Here is a 13,281-nt window from a genome sequence, read left to right as displayed (position 1 = left end):
GTCACACTGCAATAGATCCTAGTTGGCCATCTCTGTATCGGTTACATCTGGTATAAACATGGTGGTACCATGTTGTCACACTGCAATAGATCCTAGTTGGCCATCTCTGTATCGGTTACATCTGGTATAAACATGGTGGTACCATGTTGTCACACTGCAATAGGTCCTAGTTGGCCATCTCTGTATCGGTTACATCTGGTATAAACATGGTGGTACCATGTTGTCACACTGCAATAGATCCTAGTTGGCCACCTCTGGTCTAAACATGTTACTATGGTGTCACATTGCATTAGCCTTCCCTGTAGCTCAGTTGGTAGAGCATGGTGTTTGCAACGCCAGGGTTGTGGGTTCGATTCCCACGGGGGCCAGCACAGAATTTTTTTTAATGAAATGTATGCATTCACTACTGTAAGTCGCTCTGGATAAGAGCGTCTACTAAATGACTAAAATGTAAAAAAAAAAAAAAAAAATGTAAAATTGCAATAGATCCTAGTTGGCCATCTCTGGTCTAAACATGTTACCATGTTGTCACACTGCAATAGATCCTAGTTGGCCATCTCTGGTCTAAACATGTTACCATGTTGTCACACTGCAATAGATCCTAGTTGGCCATCTCTGGTCTAAACATGTTACCATGTTGTCACACTGCAATAGATCCTAGTTGGCCATCTCTGGTCTAAACACGGTGGTGCCATGTTGTCACACTGCAATAGATCCTAGTTGGCCATCTCTGATCTAAACACGGTGGTACCATGTTGTCACTCTGCAATAGATCGTAGTTGGCCATCTCTGTATCGGTTACATCTGGTATAAACATGGTGGTACCATGTTGTCACACTGCAATAGGTCCTAGTTGGCCATCTCTGTATCGGTTACATCTGGTATAAACATGGTGGTACCATGTTGTCACACTGCAATAGGTCCTAGTTGGCCATCTCTGTATCGGTTACATCTGGTATAAACATGGTGGTACCATGTTGTCACACTGCAATAGGTCCTAGTTGGCCACCTCTGGTCTAAACATGTTACTATGGTGTCACACTGCAATAGATCCTAGTTGGCCATCTCTGGTCTAAACATGTTACCATATTGTCACACTGCAATAGGTCCTAGTTGGCCACCTCTGGTCTAAACATGTTACTATGGTGTCACACGGCAATAGATCCTAGTTGGCCATCTCTGGTATAAACACGGTGGTACCATGTTGTCACACTGCAATAGATCCTAGTTGGCCATCTCTGGTATAAACACGGTGGTGCCATGTTGTCACACTGCAATAGGTCCTAGTTGGCCATCTCTGGTCTAAACATGTTACTATGGTGTCACACTGCAATAGGTCCTAGTTGGCCATCTCTGTATCGGTTACATCTGGTATAAACATGGTGGTACCATGTTGTCACACTGCAATAGGTCCTAGTTGGCCACCTCTGGTCTAAACATGTTACTATGGTGTCACACGGCAATAGATCCTAGTTGGCCATCTCTGGTCTAAACACAGTGGTGCCATATTGTCACACTGCAATAGGTCCTAGTTGGCCACCTCTGGTCTAAACATGTTACTATGGTGTCACACGGCAATAGATCCTAGTTGGCCACCTCTGGTCTAAACATGTTACTATGGTGTCACATTGCAATAGATCCTAGTTGGCCATCTCTGGTCTAAACATGTTACCATGTTGTCACACTGCAATAGATCCTAGTTGGCCATCTCTGGTATAAACATGTTGGTACCATGTTGTCACACTGCAATAGATCCTAGTTGGCCATCTCTGGTCTAAACATGTTACCATGTTGTCACACTGCAATAGATCCTAGTTGGCCATCTCTGGTATAAACACGGTGGTGCCATGTTGTCACACTGCAATAGGTCCTAGTTGGCCACCTCTGGTCTAAACATGTTACTATGGTGTAACACTGCAATAGATCCTAGTTGGCCATCTCTGGTCTAAACATGTTACCATATTGTCACACTGCAATAGGTCCTAGTTGGCCACCTCTGGTCTAAACATGTTACTATGGTGTCACACGGCAATAGATCCTAGTTGGCCATCTCTGGTATAAACACGGTGGTGCCATGTTGTCACACTGCAATAGCTCCTAGTTGGCCATCTCTGGTCTAAACATGTTACCATATTGTCACACTGCAATAGATCCTAGTTGGCCATCTCTGGTCTAAACACGGTGGTGCCATGTTGTCACCCTGCAATAGGTCCTAGTTGGCCATCTCTGGTCTAAACACGGTGGTACCATGTTGTCACTCTGCAATAGATCCTAGTTGGCCATCTCTGGTCTAAACATGGTGGTACTATGTTGTCACACTGCAATAGATCCTAGTTGGCCATCTCTGGTCTAAACATGTTACCATGTTGTCACACTTCAATAGATCCTAGTTGGCCACCTCTGGTCTAAACACGGTGGTACCATGTTGTCACTCTGCAATAGATCCTAGTTGGCCATCTCTGGTCTAAACATGTTACCAAGTTGTCACTCTGCAATAGATCCTAGTTGGCCATCTCTGGTCTAAACATGTTACCAAGTTGTCACTCTGCAATAGATCCTAGTTGGCCATCTCTGGTCTAAACATGTTACCAAGTTGTCACTCTGCAATAGATCCTAGTTGGCCATCTCTGGTCTATACATGGTGGTACCATGGTGTTTCCCTGTCTGCTCTACCTACCCACATGTTGACCCAGCGTTGGCCAGATGTTTTCCTTCCAACAGATCTAAGTGTCGCTTGGTTCTGGAATAGAACAGGGTCAGATAGGGTTCACTGAAGAAAAATTCTTAAGTATACACTTACTCTTTTCTCAGAAGTAAATATCTGAAACAAGTTAACACACTTTGATGGTAACAGTTTGTTGACCTTTACTTTTTAAAGTTCCATTCCTTCTTTAATGCTTGTGCCACTAGTAATATTTAATTTTAAAAAGAAACATACATTTTGGGGAAATTGTTTACTTATTAACACTGCCCAAGCAGCTGTTCTTTAGCTTTTCAAAATATTTGTTCTAACAGTTGGTGAAAGCATATTCAGGATAGTTGTTCTCAGTGCCATATACAGTTGAAGTCGGAAGTTTAAATACACTTAGGTTGGAGTCATTAACTCGATTTTCAACCACTCAGCAAATTTCTTTTTAACAAACTATAGTTTTGGCAAGTCGGTTAGGACATCTACTTTGTGCATGACACAAGTAATTTTTCCAACAATTGTTTACAGACATATTATTTCACTTATAATTCACTGCATCACAATTCCAGTGGGTCCGAAGTTTACATACACTAAGTTGACTGTTCCTTTAAATAGCTTGGAAAATTCCATAAAATTATGTCATGCTTTAGAAGCTTCTGATAGGCTAATTGACATCATTTGAGTCAGTTGGAAGTGTACCTGTGGATGTATTTCAAGGCCTACCTTCAAACTCAGTGCCTCTTTGCTTGACACCATGGGAAAATCAAAAGAAATCAGCCAAGACCTCCACAAGTCTGGTTCATCCTTGGGAGCAATTTCCAAACGACTGAAGGTACCACGTTCATCTGTACAAACAACAGTACGCAAGTATAAACACCATGGGACCATGCAGCCATCATACCACTCTAGGAGACGCGTACTGTCTCCTAGAGATGAACTTACTTTGGTGCGAAAAGTGCAAAGCAATCCCAGAACAACAGCAAAGGACCTTGTGAAGATGCTGGAGGAAACAGGTACAAAAGTATCTATATCCACAGTAAAACGAGTCCTATATCGACATAACCTGAAAGGCCGCTCAGCAAGGAAGAAGCCACTGCTCCAAATCCGCCATAAAAAGCCAGACTATGGTTTGCAACTGCACATGGGGACAAATATTGTCGTTTTTGGAGAAATGTCCTCTGGTCTGATGAAACAAAAATAGAACTGCTTGGCCATAATGACCATCGTTATGTTTGGAGGAAAAAGGAGGAGGCTTGCAAGCCGAAGAACACCATCCCAACCGTGAAGCATGGGGGTCTCAGCATCATGTTGGGGGGGTGCTTTGCTGCAGGAGGGACTGGTGCACTTCACAAAATAGATGGCATCATGAGGAACGAAAATTATGTGGATATATTGAAGCAACATCTCAAGACATCAGTCAGGAAGTTAACGCTTGGTTGTAAATTGGTCTTCCAAATGGAAGCATACTTCCAAAGTTGTGGCAAAATGGCTTAAGGACAACAAAGTCAAGGTATTGGAGTGGCCATCACAAAGCCCTGACCTCGATCCTATAGAAAATTTGTGGGCAGAACTGAAAAAGTGTGTGTGAGCAATGAGGCATATATACCTGACTCAGTTACACCAGCTTTGTCAGGAGGAATGGGCCAAAATTCACCCAATTTATTGTGGGAAGCTTGTGGAAGGCTATCTGAAACGTTTGACCGAAGTTCAACAATTTAACGGCAATGCTACCAAATACTAATTGAGTGTATGTAAACTTCTGACCCACTGGGAATGTGATGAAAGAAATAAAAGCTGAAGTAAATCATTCTCTCTACTATTATTCTGACATTTCACATTCTTAAAAGAAAGTGGTGATCCTAACTGACCTAAGACAGGGAATTTTTACTAGGATTAAATGTCAGGAATTGTGGAAAACTGAGTTTAAATGTATTTGGCTAAGGTGTATGTAAACTTCCCACTTCAACTGTATGTCTCTGGTGGTTGTGTTGTATGTGATGCACGTAATATATTTTATTTGAGTGAATGACGGGTGTCCATCTACAGACATCCAGAGTCATTTCAGGTCTCCCCCTCCCAAGCCTCTCTTTGGTTGGGCTTGGTTGTTCTGCCAACATTCAGCGTTGGGTTTGTTTCGTATGCCAACATTCAACAGGAAAATATGAAACCTTCCTGGAAAACCCTGCTGGTTAAAAAGAAAATACATATTTTGAACTGTTTTTTTTAAGTGTGTCCTCTCTCTAATTTGGTTGTGTTTGAGGCAGGAATGTTGAGCTAACCACAGTTTGGCCATGAGGCAGTATGAAGGGCTGTCTGTCTGCCCCACCTCGTTCTGGGACTACGCTTTAGTTTTAGTTTGCTGTCTCTCCAGGCTGACTCTCGCATGAACTTCATATGAACTTTACTGTTCATAAAGGAACTTGATGCAAACCAGGGGGTACCAGTCATTCAGATTAGAAAACCATGAGACATTGTCATCATGATACATAGATGTACATAACAGCACATTGTTTCATTTGACCCTGTTTCTGTTGGTGGTGTTGTCGTCATTGAACTCCCTCTCTCCTACCCATTACCCCCCCCCCCCCCCCCCCCAACCAACACACACACACACACACTCACACTCACACACACACACACCCCTGCCTGCAAACCCTTTCTGTGCTGTGTGAATACTCAGAGCCACAAAGCCAAAGCTGATATCTCTCTTTCTCTCTCCTCTCTCTCTCTCTCTCATCCTTCTATCTTCCTCTAGGAGTTGATTCCTCTCATCCTGTGTACGGCGTGTCTCCACCCGGAGCCTAAAGAGAGAGACCAGCTCCTCCACATCCTCTTCAACCTCATCAAGAGACCTGATGACGAACAGAGGTGTGTGTGTGGCTCGTGCGTGCGTGCGTGCGTGCGTGCGTGCGTGGGCTTATACCTAGCTGTTCTCTCTGTGTGTTTATAGGCTGATGATCAAGGAGGATCTTGACAGTGTGTGTATATTGACTCCTGGTTGTGTTTGTAGGCAGATGATCCTAACAGGTTGTGTGGCGTTTGCCAGACATGTTGGTCCTACCAGAGTTGAGACTGAACTCTTACCACAATGCTGGGAACAGGTAGCTACTCCTCTCTCCTTACTCCCTTTCTCTCTCCTTCTCTGTCCTTTCTCTCTCCTTCTCTGTCCTTTCTCTCTCTTTCTCTGTCCTTTCTCTCTCCTTCTCTGTCCTTTCTCTCTCCTTCTCTGTCCTTTCTCTCTCCTTCTCTGTCCTTTCTCTCTCCTTCTCTGTCCTTTCTCTCTCCTTCTCTGTCCTTTCTCTCTCCTTCTCTGTCCTTTCTCTCTCCTTCTCTGTCCTTTCTCTCTCCTTCTCTGTCCTTTCTCTCTCCTTCTCTGTCCTTTCTCTCTCCTTCTCTGTCCTTTCTCTCTCCTTCTCTGTCCTTTCTCTCTCCTTCTCTGTCCTTTCTCTCTCCTTCTCTGTCCTTTCTCTCTCCTTCTCTGTCCTTTCTCTCTCCTTCTCTGTCCTTTCTCTCTCCTTCTCTGTCCTTTCTCTCTCCTTCTCTGTCCTTTCTCTCTCCTTCTCTGTCCTTTCTCTCTCCTTCTCTGTCCTTTCTCTCTCCTTCTCTGTCCTTTCTCTCTCCTTCTCTGTCCTTTCTCTCTCCTTCTCTGTCCTTTCTCTCTCGCTCTCTGTCCTTTCTCTCTCCTTCTCTGTCCTTTCTCTCTCCTTCTCTGTCCTTTCTCTCTCCTTCTCTGTCCTTTCTCTCTCCTTCTCTGTCCTTTCTCTCTCCTTCTCTGTCCTTTCTCTCTCCTTCTCTGTCCTTTCTCTCTCCTTCTCTGTCCTTTCTCTCTCGCTCTCTGTCCTTTCTCTCTCCTTCTCTGTCCTTTCTCTCTCCTTCTCTGTCCTTTCTCTCTCGCTCTCTGTCCTTTCTCTCTCGCTCTCTGTCCTTTCTCTCTCCTTCTCTGTCCTTTCTCTCTCGCTCTCTGTCCTTTCTCTCTCCTTCTCTGTCCTTTCTCTCTCCTTCTCTGTCCTTTCTCTCTCGCTCTCTGTCCTTTCTCTCTCGCTCTCTGTCCTTTCTCTCTCGCTCTCTGTCCTTTCTCTCTCGCTCTCTGTCCTTTCTCTCTCCTTCTCTGTCCTTTCTCTCTCGCTCTCTGTCCTTTCTCTCTCGCTCTCTGTCCTTTCTCTCTCCTTCTCTGTCCTTTCTCTCTCCTTCTCTGTCCTTTCTCTCTCCTTCTCTGTCCTTTCTCTCTCCTTCTCTGTCCTTTCTCTCTCGCTCTCTGTCCTTTCTCTCTCGCTCTCTGTCCTTTCTCTCTCCTTCTCTGTCCTTTCTCTCTCGCTCTCTGTCCTTTCTCTCTCCTTCTCTGTCCTTTCTCTCTCGCTCTCTGTCCTTTCTCTCTCCTTCTCTGTCCTTTCTCTCTCCTTCTCTGTCCTTTCTCTCTCCTTCTCTGTCCTTTCTCTCTCCTTCTCTGTCCTTTCTCTCTCCTTCTCTGTCCTTTCTCTCTCCTTCTCTGTCCTTTCTCTCTCCTTCTCTGTCCTTTCTCTCTCGCTCTCTGTCCTTTCTCTCTTTTTTCTTCCTGAAAATATTCCTTATTTTATAATTTTTTTTACTTGTGTAAAGTGTTGATACATAAAGAAATATCTGTTACTATGGATATTACTAATATATTGAGCCACAGGTCCAATAACATCCCAATAAAGACAAACCACGAGGAATGCTTAAGATCAACACTTTCTAATCTACAGGGTCATGTCTGTCCCAGAATCTCATGTTGTGTCTCTTTCTTTCTGTCTCCCCCAACCCACCCTCCTCTCTCTCTCTCTCCTTTCCCTCTCTCTCTCTCTCTTCTCTCTTTCTCCAGATCAACCATAAGTATCCAGAGAGGAGGTTGTTGGTAGCAGAAGCCTGTGGAGCCTTAGCACCTTACCTGCCTGTAAGACTCATACACACGCTAGCGATGCATGAGTTGACTCAACCCGCAGTTATATCCACGGTGCTGGCGGGTTTAGGGTCATTTAAATATTGTGTGGATGAAGGGCGGGTGGGTGGCTGGCAGGTTGAATAAAGAGAGTTGAAAATAAAGAGATTGGAGGGCCAGAAAAGTAATGTTTAGGAAAGATTTGGTGAGGTGGCAAAAGAGGACTGCAGTGCTGAAATCCGGCTATGTTGTGTGTGATGATTTTGAGGCGCTATACAAATTCGACATTCACATGTTGGGGACTTCAAATAGGCCTATGGCATGTCAAGGGAACTGTAGCCTACTATTCAGATGGGTTAAATGGAAACTGAAATCTGGACACTGACTGTAGGTCTATAACCTCTCACATAGCCTTAATATTAACTCCTGCAGAATTAAGCATTTCTTGCAGTAAAATGATACCCCAAATCTAGGCTAAATTGTGACTCGAGAACAGAAGTGGAGAAAATGATTTCTTTCTTTCAGCATCTTGAGAGAATGTGAATTTGCAGTTAGATACTGTCTGTTGAGATGTTATCTTTATCAGCATCATAAAAGCTGATAGTATTTCAACCAAATAAAATATGCATCCAAGCCGAACTGAGATCTTATCAGTAACACGTTGGGTTGTTTTCACAGCTTTATATTTCCTTACAGCCGGTGAAACAGATGTCATTTGTTTTTCAAAGGTTTACTTAGTCTTCCCGGGCAACATGTAATGACAGAATAGAAGCTGCATGTATCTAATTATTGACAAGCCTACCAAAATGTCGGAAATTATAAGCAGAAACTCTACATCTCTAAATCAGGCAACAACAAAAAAATCCTGCACCCCCTGACCAAATATAGTTCCACCGCCTCTGACTGACTGACTAGCCTACAGAGCAATTTCTATATTAGTGGGTTAGGGTTGGGTGCAGGCCTAGGGCTGTGGCGGTCATTACATTCTGTCAGCCGGTGATTGTCAAGCAAATAACTGCCGGTATCACGGTAATTGACCGTTAATTAACAAACACATTTAGCATCTCCTAGCTTCCACACATAACCTACAAGCCACTGATGCAGACCTTTGGAACATCTACATTTTAAAAAGTCTAATAAATCCATTTAATATAGCCTACACTATCACAATAACTCCATGACTTATTTTAGACAGAAACATGATAGGAAGAAAATGTAGTCTATTTCAGAAGAACATAATAGCTTACTCTGAGTTGTCTTTATGTTAAGCCCTGATCTCACTCGGGGCTCCTGAGTGGCGCAGCGTTCTAAGGCACTGCATCTCAGTGCAAGAGGTATCACTACAGTAACCTGGTTCGAATCCAGGCTGTATCACATCCGGCCGTGATTGGGAGTCCCATAGGTTTGGCCGGATTAGGCCATCATTGGAAATAAGAATTTGTTCTTAACCCACTTGCCTAGTTAAATAAAGGTATAACTTTTTTTTAAATATATATATATTAAACTTTGGCTATGCCATATGGCTGTGGGCTACACTAGTTCATTTAGCGGACAAGATTTGCTTAGAATTCCGTGGCATTATTTTATAGTATGAAGAATACAATTGAACATAGCTGAATAAAATAGAAAGGAGGTTTTCTCCAAACAATTTCTGAGGGAGTGCGCACATGCGGCTATTCTGTGTTGAGCTGTTAACAAAGAAAGAAGTCCTCCTATGTGCTTAATTTAGAGTTATTTATGCAACTTTAGTTGCGATACAAACTTGGGCTATATGTTTAGATTTTTAATACATTCTTAGGCTGCATGATGCGATTTTTGAAAAAAGTTGCTTGAAAGGAATGACCTCTGCTTTGTTTCTTGCACAGGCTGTACACACTTCATCAGTCTCTCATTCACAATTTGACAAGCACTTGATAATGCCTCGAATTTCCACCCCTTAAAAAATTCATGCCTTTTGTGTCCAGTGGCCGTTCTGTTCTTGGGCTGAATATTATAATTATAATTCCCTTCTCCCAGCTGCATGTTCTGAAGCAACTCTCACTCACATGGCTCTCTCAGATATCTAAATTCTTCTCTGCGAGAAAGACATTTTTAAACTATTAGGCTATTTCTTCACATCTATAAGCTCACTAATGCGCACATGGCAGTTGGCTATAAGCGCGAATGTTCCAAAATGCACTCAATTATTGGGAAAACACCATTCTCAAAAGTGACAACAAATGTGATTAGGCATTTAATGCTTCATTATAAAGGAGCATTTTTATGGTGAAAATAATCTTCCCCCTGTATACAGTTAGGGTCTACACCGGTTGTAAAGCGGATTCATGTGTTTAATTTTAAGAAGTTATTTGGCCACTTGAGTTGTAATACAAACCTTATCAAAACATATAGGACTATGGGTTAGGTTACATGAGGTGTGGGACTATGATTTGAAAAAGTCTCAAAAAAAGGAATCCCCTGTTTCTTGCCTTACTGCACACCAGCTGGCTTCATTCACATGTGATAATACATCGTTCACAAGTGATAGGCTAATATTGTCACTCATCAGACTATTCTTGATTTAATCTTGTCTTTACATGCAGTATCAGTCAAAAGTTTGGACACCTGCTCATTCGATTTTTCTTTATTTGTACTATTTTCTACCTTGTAGAATAATAGTGAAGACATCAAAACTACGAAATATCACATATGAAATCATGTAGTAACCAAAGAAGTGTTAAACAAATCAAAATATATTTTAGATTCTTCAAATTAGCCTTGATGACAGCCTTGATGACAGCTTTGCACACGCTTGGCATTATCTCAACCAGCTTCACCTGGAATGCTTTTCCAACAGTCTTGAAGGAGTTCCCACATATGTTGAGCACTTGTTGGCTGCTTTTCCTTCACTCTGCGGTCCAACTCATCCCAAACCATGTCAATTGGGTTGAGGTCGGGTGATTGTGGATGCCAGGTCATCTGATGCAGCACTCCGTAACTCTCCTTCTTGGTCAAATAGCCCTTATACGGCCTGGAGGTGTGTTGGGTCATTGTCCAGTTGAAAAACAAATGATAGTCCCACTAAGCGCAAACCAGATGGGATGGCATATCGCTGCAGAATGCTGTGGTAGCCATGCTGGTTAAGTGTGCCTTGAATTCTAAATAAATCACAGACAGTGTCACAAGCAAAGCACCCCCACACCATCACACCTCCATGCTTCATGGTGGGAACCACATATGCAGCGATCATCCATTCACTTACTCGGTGTCACACAAAGACATGACGGTTGGAACCAAAAATCTCCAATTTGGACTCATCAGACCAAAGGACAGATTTCCACCAGTCTAATGTCCATTGCTCGTGTTTCTTGGACCAAGCAAGTCTCTTCTTCTTATTGGTGTCCTTTAGTAGTGGTTTCTTTGCAGCAATTCGACCATGAAGGCCTGATTCACGCAGTGGATTTTGAGATGTGTCTGTTACTAGAACTCTGAAGCATTTATTTGGGCTGCAATTTCTGAGGCTAGTAGCTCTAATGAACTTATCCTCTGCAGCAGAGGTAACTCTGGGTCTTCCTTTCCTGTGGCGGTCCTCATAAGAGCCAGTTTCATCGTAGCGCTTGATGGTTTTTGCGACTGCACTTGAAGAAACTTTCAAAGTTCTTGAACTTTTCCTTTGACTGACCTTCATGTCTTAAAGTAATGATGGACTGTCATTTCTCTTTGCTTGTTTGAGCTGTTCTTGCCATAATATGGACTTAAGTCTTTTACCAAATAGGGCTCTCTTCTGTATACCACCCCTACATTGTCACAACACAACTGATTGGCTCAAATGCATTAAGAAGGAAATAAATTACACAAATTAACTTTTAACAAGGCACACCTGTTAATTGAAATGCATTCCAGGTGACTAACTCATGAAGCTGGTTGAGAGAATGCCAAGAGTGTGCAAAGCTGTCATCAAGGCATAGGGTGGCTACTTTGAAGAATCTCAAATATAACACTTTTTTTTTTATTACTACATGATTGATGTCTTCACTTTTATTGTACAATGTAGAAAATAGTCAAAATAAAGAAAAACCGTGGAATGAGTAGGTGTGTCCAAACTTTTGACTGGTACTGTATACACAATAACATGTGTGAAATTACTTTTGATGACCATTATCATGCACCTGTCTCGGGGCAGGGGTAAAAAATATATTTCATCTATGCACTTAAATAGTGAATGGAGTACACTTTTCCCTTGGTTTATTTTCATGCCAGCCAGGTAGGCTATACTCCTGCTATAAAGCGAAGCAATGTGCTTAATATTAGGAAAGTTGAGAAATAAATATAGTGGGCCTAGCCTATAGAAAGCTGATGGGATCCTCCTCTTTTTATTAGAGGCCATCAATTCTGTTTTCTCACCCAATTGCATAGCCTATAGAAATGTTGCTCAACATGAGCTCATGGGCTCTCATGAAGTGTTTGATTAGATTTTCAATAACATTTGCATTGTTGTCAGAGTGATTTCGAGGGACAATAGAGTGCTGAGTACCAGGCTGTTAGCAAGTTTGGTAGGCTACTAATGACCATCAGCAGCATTCGAGCATGGAGAAGCCTAGTTACGGTACTGTGACCAAACGGTCACGTGGAATATGACTGCGGTCATGACTCGTGACTGCCGGTGTGGTGGTAATACGGTCACCGTAACAGCCCTATGCGAGACTCAGATTTACACTTTATCGCATATAGTCAGACAGTTGCAGATTGGTTATTAGTAATTGCGGGCAGGTGTGGGTGTATAAACAGCTGACCCACACACCAATAATACACACACACACACACACACTAAACACACACCTTTGCATACATACACAAACACCTGTACACACGCCTGCCATCACATCTTATCTGCCTGTAAGAGACTCGGCTACACCTGTGCGTGCGTGCGCGTTCTAATCTGTTTATATGTCTGTGTGTTAACAGAAGGAGATCCGTAGTTCCCTGGTGTTGTCCATGCTGCAGCAGATGCTGGCTGAAGACAAGGCAGACATGGTCAGAGAGGCTGTGGTCAAAAGCCTCGCTATCATCATGGGATACATCGACGACCCTGACAAGTACTCCCAGGTGTGTGCGTGCGTGCGTGCATGCATGTTAGAAAAGGATTTCTGACCGTTCTTGTGTTTTGGTTGTGTTGAATGTGGTCATGTTATACTGACTGTGGTCGTGTTGTGTTCATGTTGCGTTCAGGGTTTCGAGCTGATGTTGCTGTCCCTTGGTGACCCATCCGAGAGGGTGGTCAGTGCTATCCACCAGGTGTTCATCCCAGCATTCGCTGCCTGGACCACAGAGCTGGGAAATCTCCAGACCACTCTCATCCCCTCTCTACTGGCCCGCATAGAGAAACTTCTCAAGGTAGGTAAACCCACAGGACTTTGTTTATTTGGTATATGTAAGAAAAGTTTTGATGTTGACGCTAACATTCTAGAATCTAGATAAAGAAGTGAACACTAACTGCCCTCTCCCTCCCTCTCTCTCCTTCCCTCTCTCTCTCTCGCTCTCCTTCATATCCTCCCCTCTCTCTCTCTCTCTCGCTCTCTCTCCTTCATCTCCTCCCTCTCTCACCTCCCTCCCTCTCTCTCACTCTCTCTCTCCTTCATCTCCTCCCTCTCTCACCTCTCTCTCTCTCCTTCCTTCCCTCTCTCTCACTCCCCTCTCTCTTTCTCTGTCCCCTCCCTTT

General features: G+C 43.2%; 1 protein-coding gene across 8 annotated transcripts in view; it reads left to right on the top strand.

The window, feature by feature from the left end:
* Window positions 1–13,281, top strand: part of relch (RAB11 binding and LisH domain, coiled-coil and HEAT repeat containing) — a 54,964-nt gene that overhangs the window by 16,905 nt on the left and 24,778 nt on the right. For all 8 annotated transcript variants that reach the window (XM_045702063.2, XM_045702065.2, XM_045702068.2 and 5 more), the window contains 5 exons: window positions 5,445–5,557; window positions 5,700–5,790; window positions 7,527–7,598; window positions 12,528–12,668; window positions 12,792–12,956. In XM_045702063.2, coding sequence (XP_045558019.2) covers window positions 5,445–5,557; window positions 5,700–5,790; window positions 7,527–7,598; window positions 12,528–12,668; window positions 12,792–12,956 — 582 coding nt within the window. The remainder of the gene's footprint in view (window positions 1–5,444; window positions 5,558–5,699; window positions 5,791–7,526; window positions 7,599–12,527; window positions 12,669–12,791; window positions 12,957–13,281) is intronic.

This window comes from Salmo salar, chromosome 19 (genome assembly GCF_965601325.2).
Source record: "Salmo salar chromosome 19, fSalSal1, whole genome shotgun sequence".
NCBI classification, from domain to species: domain Eukaryota; kingdom Metazoa; phylum Chordata; class Actinopteri; order Salmoniformes; family Salmonidae; genus Salmo; species Salmo salar.
The sequence above is the reverse complement of the archived record's forward strand: the minus strand, read 5'-3'. Positions and strand labels throughout refer to the sequence as shown.